At 43.5% G+C, this 8,673-nt stretch overlaps 2 protein-coding genes across 2 annotated transcripts in view; both read left to right on the top strand.

Annotated features, from left to right (window-relative positions):
* The first annotated feature begins 1,358 nt into the window (after positions 1 to 1,358).
* On the top strand, positions 1,359 to 2,618 carry LOC120064622 (gastrula zinc finger protein XlCGF48.2-like). The gene is made up of 2 exons (XM_039015241.1): positions 1,359 to 1,607; positions 1,813 to 2,618. The coding sequence occupies exons 1-2, from the start codon at positions 1,430 to 1,432 to the stop codon at positions 2,565 to 2,567; spliced, it is 933 nt and encodes a 310-aa protein (XP_038871169.1). The 5' UTR covers positions 1,359 to 1,429; the 3' UTR covers positions 2,568 to 2,618.
* Positions 2,619 to 5,450: 2,832 nt separating this feature from the next.
* The window catches only part of LOC120065350 (synaptophysin-like protein 1), a 44,985-nt gene continuing 41,762 nt past the window's right edge, over positions 5,451 to 8,673 (top strand). The window contains exons 1-2 of the mRNA XM_039016274.1: positions 5,451 to 5,661; positions 5,855 to 5,929. Of these exons, the coding sequence (XP_038872202.1) occupies positions 5,647 to 5,661; positions 5,855 to 5,929 (90 nt within the window). The 5' untranslated portion in view covers positions 5,451 to 5,646. The remainder of the gene's footprint in view (positions 5,662 to 5,854; positions 5,930 to 8,673) is intronic.

Here is an 8,673-nt window from a genome sequence, read left to right as displayed (position 1 = left end):
TGTCAAGTCGGTGACGCCTTTCAAAGTGTTTTGTATTATGGGGATAAAAATTGTCCAGCTTCCGTCTAGCTTCCGAATGCATGAACTTTACAAAAATAATGTGATTAAAGGCCATGATGTTTTGATTGCCAGTTTCTGCAGTTAGTCTTCACCAACTTCATCCTTCAGCCATCGCCTGCAATGTGGGAGGCTCTATTGTCAACCAATCATTAGGGTGTTTTTGTTTGACCCACCTGAACATGACCAAAGACATGACAAACAGGAACCAACTTTGCTGCGATTCATACAGTGGATATAAACAAATGAATGTGATATTTGAGGCTCTCTCAATGATTGTACACACACGAGTTTAGTTTGTGAGTGTGTGATATGGGGGTCAGAGACATGTTAATTTCGACATTATAAAGACACTTTTATAAACAATGGCAACACTGCCATGTTCATCTGTACCTTGCTGTTGGAAAACCACACTAGTGTCCAACTTTCGGCTGTTGCAGATGCACCTTCCCCGACTTCACTCCTCGACTTTCATCTACAGTCAGTTGCTTTTCTCTTACCCCTCAAACGAGCCCATAGTCATGGATCAGGTGAGAGAGGACGAGCCAGAGGTTTCACTCTTGCCAAAATAAGCCCATGCGTTTCTATGGGCTTATTTTGGACTTAAGCTTGTCGCTTGTCTGTCTGTCTGTCGCTCGCCTGCCTGCCTGCCTGCCTGCCTGCCTGCCTGCCTGCCTGCCTGCCTGCCTGCCTGCCTGCCTGCCTGCCTGCCTGCCTGCCTGCCTGCCTGCCTGCCTGCCTGCCTTTGGGACAACTCCCATTGTTAGGGTGGAGACAAAAGCATCTCATTATATACAGTTCCCTGATCAGGTGCTGATAATGGCCTTGCTCGAGAGGCTCAAAACCACAATGTATTGTGGGTAAATTGTGACGGACTGATCTACAAATAATAATGAGTGTTATTTATGATTTGTAGATCAGTCAGTCAGTAGTTGTTTTGATGCGCTCGAACACGGCCATTGTAACAGTGTTTCTTCAATCCCTCTACTTACCAAAGGATTAGTGTCTTTATTTAACCTTAATTTAACTAGGCAAGTCAGCTATATGGGAGTAGCCTATTCAGAGAGTGAGAGTGAAACAGAGAGTGAAACACAAATATGTTACATATAGAGCGAGTTTTCCTGCTGTTTTCATTTCCTTCCTATTTTACCCTTATTCATAAGATTCTGCAGCATTCCAGGTAGGATTGTTATATCAATGTGGTTCCTGAGATGACTACGCATTGTGATATGAGGAGATTTGCGCCGAAAATGTGTATCTGGAACGCACCCAGAATCTACGCATTCTACGTTTCTCGACTGTTTACTAGCCATCGGACTACGATTTGGAAACATTGCCTAAAACGCCAATACGGTGGTATTTTATTCACAAAATGACAAAGTTGAAGCTGCTAAATGTGTTTTTAAGTGAGAGATTAGCTGTAGCTGCTAAAGAAATATTTATAGAGGTGGAAAATATTTTAATCGAATACCAGGAAGAAATCACTCGTTCAAAGGCAGAGAATGACCGTCTTCGCGGGCTACTGGACGTCGCTTTCCAGTTTACGCCAGGTTAGGCTGCAGACCGATAGCCTAGAAATGTGACAATGTTTCATCATTATTTTATTTTAAATGTAATCGTTTAAATGTAAATGTAATTTAAATAAATGTTAACATCCCCTCCATGGTGGTACTGTACGTGCGAATGTCAGAACAGTGCACTGTTATCCACCATATAATTTTTGACTACATATCTTCCTTTTCCTCTGTTCGCTAGCACAACAGCCCATTCAGCTTATAGCCTCTGATGAGGAGGTTTCCCCTAAGCACCAGCAGCACTGTGAACAAGAGTGGAGCCCCAGTCTGGGCCAGGAGGACCCAGAGCCAACACAGTTTAAAGAGGAACAGGAGCTCAGGACCAGTCAGTTGGAAGAGCAGTTTCAAGGGCTGGAATCGGATACGGAATCCATATTCACACCTTCCTGTGTGAAAAGTGACTATAATCAGGATTCGCCTCAGCCCATAAATCTTTACCAAATTCAAACTGTGGAGGTCGGAGAGGGAAAATCTCCGTCTCTCCCCGCCAACAAAACTGAAGCAATCAAACCAGAACCCGAAGGAGAGGGCTTTGAAATATCCGAACCAAGCAATCCACAATCCTTCTATGCCATGAATCTAGACAATGCTGAAGCTCAGAGTGAAAATGGTATATATTTCAATGAGATAGACAGTGATGGACTTCCCTCTGAGTTTGAGGTACCACAGCCAAATCAACCGAGCAGTGCCAGGAGAGGGCAAAGAATATGCACAGCGAAGACTGTGAAAAAGAACCCTGATGAGAAGCCGTACCAGTGCAACGTCTGTGGGAAAAGTTTTCATCACATGTCCAAACTTAGAACACATCTAAGGGTACACACAGGAGAGAGGCCATTCAGCTGTCCAGAGTGTGGGAAATGTTTCAGCCAGTCTGGCGAAGTCAACAGACACCTTAAAACACACAATCGGCACAGGGCCTATTTATCCGGCCTATGAGGGAGATGCACCCTCTCTTGTGTCGAACTATGAATAAAAAAATAATAAAGATTGCTGTTTTTTGTTTGAAAACAAGTGTTCTTGCTATTTATTTATAGGGGTGGGAGATATTATGCCTACCATTCCACTCAGTTCAGCAGGACAGCATTTGTTTGTTTGTCCTGTGGCAGTTGAAATAGCATTATCCCAAATTGACCCCAATTGTTATAGTCTTATTTACCAATGTACACATGAAATCCATTCAGAAACATATTTGTACTGACTCACTCTTGGCACTCATTGGACCCTAAATGTAGGCCTAATCTCTGTTCATGTTGTGGTATGAATACTGTTGCTTAAAACAGAAAATGTGACTATTGTACATGAATGTCTTTATTGCATATTTTGTGGTGTTTGAACATATCTGTTTTCCATTGGGGTGTTTCATAGCCATTAGTATTGCTTGACTTGGACTTGCTACGTCAATCTGAAGGCCCTTCAGATCTTGGACCCTGGAGATCACAGGACAGGGCATGGTCGAAAAATGTCCTAAACATACATTGCACTGCTAGCCAACTGTATTTTAAAACATTTTTGATTTGGAATCAGAGAGATTATCACAGAGATCCTATAAAATCTGGATTCTAAAGGAATGCTAATCTTATCAAACTGTTTATCGCTCAGTCACACAGACCATGTGTTATGTTGTTCCTGCATTGGTTTACACATGGACATGAACTGTATTAATATTACTGTAGCAAATTCGGGTGGTAGCCTCGACCGGGTCTCGAACCCGATTCCAGCGACTGTCAAGCCAACACATTAACCGTTAGGCTAAGTGGGCCAAACCTCTTGAATAGGGTTGATAGGTGTTGGGTTAAGGTCACTACACTAACCCATTCCTTCGGGAGAGCATGTCCCCACACTTCTATGTACCGAGTCCCTCACGTGGATACGCCTCTCTGATGGCCCCACAGGCTTCCATCCTACTTCTGACACCAATGTAGCAAATTTGGGGGGTATCCCCGACCAGGACTTAGTCCAGCCCGGGTCCACCGACTGTAAAGCCAACACCGTAAACGTTAAAGGGATACTTCAAGATTTTGGCAATGATGCCCTTTATCTACTTCCCCAGATGAACTCGTGGATACCATTTTTATGTCTCAGTAACTAGGTTTCAATCCAATTTGCAACCTTGCAATATTCATGCGAATATTTAAAAATCTGCATAAAAACAATATGCATATTTTCCCACCAGAGATGTGTTTCCATCAAATTGACTTGTTGCAGATAAAAGGCTGTGCATGATGATGAAGTGCCCATAAAAAAAACTATTGCGGTTAAATAAAAAAATGCAAGTTCAAATTGCTTTCCATCGCATTTTCACTGATGGTTTTCTCACAAAAATTGTATATAGGGAGTGTGCCCACTCTGGTATTGGAACGTGCACTCTAGCCCAGAGTATTCCAAATTCAGTCTTGGCCCACCCTGGTTGCAGGTATTGGTTTTTGCCCTAGCACTAGACAGCTGATTCAAGTAACAAACTCACTCAAGCTTCGATTATTTGAATCAGCTGTGTAGTGCTAGAGCAACAACAACAAAGTACACCAAGGTTGGGCCCCAGGACCAAGTTTGGGAAACTCTGGGTTAGAGTGCACATATAGCCTACATCCCTTATACTCAACTCTGGACATTGAAGCCAGTTCCACTGCACTTTTTCATTGTTCCCCTCTAGTCAGAGACTGATTTATACCTGTGACACCAGGTGTGTGCAATTAATTATCAGGTAGAACAGAAAACCAGCAGGCTCTGGACCTCATAGGGTAAGAGTTGAGTAACCCTGGCCTACATGATGAGATTATTATGGACAAACGAGTGAGATTATCTTTATTTGTCAAATGGCAGCAAAGCATCAATGATTATGTCATGAGAATAATCCCCACTATATTTATTGGAAAGGAGCATCAAGTTTATCACCTTGCACTTTCAACACCCTGTGAAGTTCATCATAATTTATTTAATCTGTAGTTTAATAAACTGCAAGCTTTTCCAACGTAGTAGTGGGAGATGTCATCGCCTTCAATATGATGGTTACTATATAAATATTTGCACATAAGTGTTGACACAAACATTTGCCGCATAATACATATTACAGGCACAAAAAGATCGCACCTTGTCTAGAATATTTGGTTTTGTCAACATTTGGAAAGTTTACCAAACAAATGTGTTTCCATCTGGCCTGTCATGACATGTTTTATCCGATATATAATTTACTCGCATAAAAAGTTTGGATGGAAACCTGGTCTGTGTCCAGTATGAAGGAAGTTGGAGGTACTTTCACGAGCCAATGCTAACTAGCGTTAATGCCTAGCAAATACCCATAGACTTCCAGTCAAATGCTATTTAGCAACTTCCTTCAAAGTGAACGTAGAGACATACAAATAGTATCCACGAGTTCATCCGACTCTGGAGAAGTAGATAAAGGGACTCATTGCCACAATCCAGAAGTCTCTGGTGGTCCTGTGTGGCTCAGTTGGTAGAGCATGGCGCTTGCAACGCCAGGGTTGTGGGTTCAATTCCCACGGGGGGACCAGGATGAATATGTATGAACTTTCCAATTTGTAAGTCACTCTGGATAAGAGCGTCTGCTAAATGACTTAAATGTAATGTAATGTAAATGTCTCTCTTTAAGCCAAGAGGTCGCTAGGTTGTGGCTACATTATAAACATTACAACACATTTTCAAATGGAACAAGAATGAGCAGATCAGGGCCCAAATGACTGCAACTGGTTCGGATTTCAAATAAATATGCCCTTTCTCTTTAAGAACAAATTGCCCGCTCAGTAGGTGGCGACAATACATCAATAGGTGTATTCTGCCATAAAACTTTAAAGAAGAAGAACAAGTTGCTTGTCACGTGTGCTTATGAAGTTTAGAAAGTTTGACAGCAGTTTTACAACGTCAGCTAACCTAGCTGTGTGTTTAGCTGTTTTCTGCTGTCTTTCAGTCTAATGCAATTAAGGTTCACCCCGCTACAATATTTCTACGTTTGGGAGAATATAGGGTTTCTTCCGGTATAGCGAACTGCTGAAAATCGAACATGGAAGTTGTTAAGGTAAGTCGTTTGACACGAGTTTTCGTTATATTAGCAAACAGTTAACTTTAGCTAGTGAAGGGGACCAACATTCGTGACATTTTAGTGTTGGGAGCTAGCTAGCTGGATACTTCTACCAATTAAAAAAATTAATGAAAAATACATCTCGCTTGACCACGGTCATGATTCAGATTTTTTTCTTCTCCAATTTAAGAAACTTCTGTCGGGGTTCAATCTTGACCTGGGACCTTTGAAAGAACCTTTGGGATTTATTCGGATTCTGGAATGGGTAAGATAACCTCTTAATCCTTTTAGAGGACTTTGCCAAAATGTAATGTGTTGCAACCCATTGCTATGTCTATTGTCTCGCAATTGTCACATACACTAAACTTGTTAGCTACGTTAATTAACTAGCTAGTTTGTCATGTTCTTGGTTAATGTTAATGTTGCGTGCTAGTTACTTGTTTTTTTGTAGTTTAATTTCGGAGTAATGTTCTAACTTGGTAGCTATCTGCATCAATACACTTATCTAGTACACTAACGTTAGTTAGCTGAACCTCCAAGGCATATGGTAGCTAGATTTCCTCGGTTTCCTCGGCAAACCCCCCCCCCCCCCACATTTATTTAACAAGGTAGGCCAGTTTAGAACCAGTTCTCATTTACAACTGCGACCTGGCCAAGATAAAACAAAGCAGTGCGACAAGTTGGTGAACCAGGCGAGGCAGTCATTTGAGAAGCCAAGGCTGTCGAGTCTGCCGATAAGAATACTGTGATTGACAGAGTTGAACGTCTTGGCCAGATCGATGAAGACAGTACTGTGCAGCTGTCTTTAATCGATGGCGGTTATCATTTAGGACCTTAAGCGTGGCTGAGGTGCACCCATGACCAGCTTGGAAAAGACTGCATAGTGAAGGTATGGTGGGATTCAAAATGGTCGGTGATCTGTTTGTTCATTTGGCTTTCGAAGACTTTAGAAAGACAGGGCAGGATGGATGTAGGTCTATAACAGTTTGGGTCTAGAGTGTCTCCCCCTTTTGAAGAGGGGGATGACCGCGGCAGCTTTCCAATCTTTGGGGATCTCAGATGATGCGAGAGGTTGAACAGGCTAGTAATAGGGGTTGCAACAATTTCGGCGGATTGTCTAGCCCAGCTGATTCGTAGGGATCCAGATTTTGCAGCTCTTTCAGATGGAGAAGCAGGGGGGGGCTTGGGCAAGTTAATGCAAGGGGTGCAGAGCTGTTGGCCGGGGTAGGGGTAGCCAGGTGGAAAGCATGGCCAGCCGTTGAAAAATGCTCACTGATTTTATCGGTGATGACAGTATTTCCTATCCTCAGTGGGCAGCTGGGAGGAGGTGCTCTTATACTCCATGGACTTTAGTGTCCCAAAACTTTTGGGATGTAGTGCTACAGCATGCACATTTCTGTTTTGAAAAAGCAAGCCTTTGCTTTCCTAACTGACTGTGTATATTGGTTCCTGACTTCTCTGAAAAGTTGCATATTGTGGGGGCTATTCGATGCTAATGCAGAACGCCACAGGATGATTTTGTGCTGGTCAAGGGCAGTCAAGTCTGGGGTGAGCCAATCTGTTCTTAGTTCTACATTATTCTTCTTTTTTGAATGGGGCATGCTTACTTAAGATGGTGAGGAAAGCACTTTTAAAGAGCAACCAGGCATCCTCTACTGACGGGATGAGGTCAATATCCTTCCAGGATACCCGGGCCAGGTCGACTAGAAAGGCCTGCTCGCTGAAGTGTTTTAGGGAGCGTTTGACAGTGATGGGGGGTGGTGGTTTGACCACGGACCCATTACGGACGCAGGCAATGATGCAGTGATCACTGAGATCCTGGTTGAAGACAGCAGAGGTGTATTTAGAGGGGAAGTTGGTCAGGATGATATCTAAGAGGGTGCCCATGGTTATGGATTTAGGGTTGTACCTGGTAGGTTCCTTGATAATTTGTGAGATTGAGGGCATCTAGCTTAGATTGTAGGATGGCCGGGATGTTAAGCATATCCCAGGTTAGGTCACCTAACAGTACGAGCTCTGAAGATAAATGGTGGGCAATCAATTCACATATGGTGTCCAAGGCACAGCTGAGGGGGGTGTATAACGAGGCAACAGTGAGAGACTTGTTTCTGGAAAGGTTGATTTTTATAAGTAGAAGCTCGAGTTGTTTGGTCACAGACCTGGATAGTATGACAGCCTGCAGAGTTCTATCTCTGCAGAAAAGATTGCAACTCCGCCCCCTTTGGCAGTTCTAACTTGTCGGAAAATGTTGTTGTTGGGGATGGAAATTTCAGGATTTTTGGTGGCCTTCCTAAGCCAGGTTTCAGACATGGCCAGGACTTCAGGGTTGGCGGAGTGTGATATAGCATTGAATAAAACAAACCTAGGGAGGAGGCTTCTGATGATAACATGCATGAAACTAAGGCATTTACGGTTACAGAAGTCAACAAATGAGAGCACTTGGGGAATGGGCGTGTTGCTGCAGGGCCTGGGTTAACCTCTACGTCACCAGAGTAGGATAAGGGTGCGGCTAATGGCTATAAGAACTGGTCGTCTAGTGCGTTCGGGAACAGAGAGTAAAAGGAGCAGATTTCTGGGCGTGGAAGAATAGATTCAAGGCATAATGTATGGTAGGATGTGAGAACAGTGGAGATAAACCTAGGCATTGAGTGACGATGAGTGATGTTTTGTCTCTAGAGGCACCAGTTAAGCCAGGTGAGGTCACCGCATGTGTTGGAGGTGGGACAAAGGGAATATCTAAGGCGTATTGGGCAGGGCTGGGGGCTCTACAGTGAAATAAGACAATCACTAACCAAAACAGCAATGGAGAAGGCATATTGACATTAGGGAGAGGCATGTGTAGCCGAGTGATCATAGTGTCCAATGAGTAGCAATAGTTGATTCAGTAGTCGCTACTACGCTAGGCGAGCTGGAGACACGGCGATTCGGACAGCTAGCTGGCCGGGGCTAGCAGATGGGCCTTCGGCGACGTCGCTATGGAAGAGCCTGTTGAAACCACCTCGGACTATT

The sequence above is a fragment of the Salvelinus namaycush genome, chromosome 20, assembly GCF_016432855.1.
Source record: "Salvelinus namaycush isolate Seneca chromosome 20, SaNama_1.0, whole genome shotgun sequence".
Lineage (NCBI taxonomy): Eukaryota > Metazoa > Chordata > Actinopteri > Salmoniformes > Salmonidae > Salvelinus > Salvelinus namaycush.
Note: the sequence above shows the minus strand (reverse complement) of the source record. Positions and strands in the feature narration are given on the sequence as shown.

Coding starts and splice junctions, on each gene's coding strand:
- LOC120064622 (XM_039015241.1), top strand. CDS start 1,430: ATGACAAAGTTGAAGCTGCTAAATGTGTTTTTAAGTGAGAGATTAGCT. Junction 1,608..1,812: donor CGCTTTCCAGTTTACGCCAG/GTTAGGCTGCAG, acceptor TCTGTTCGCTAG/CACAACAGCCCATTCAGCTT.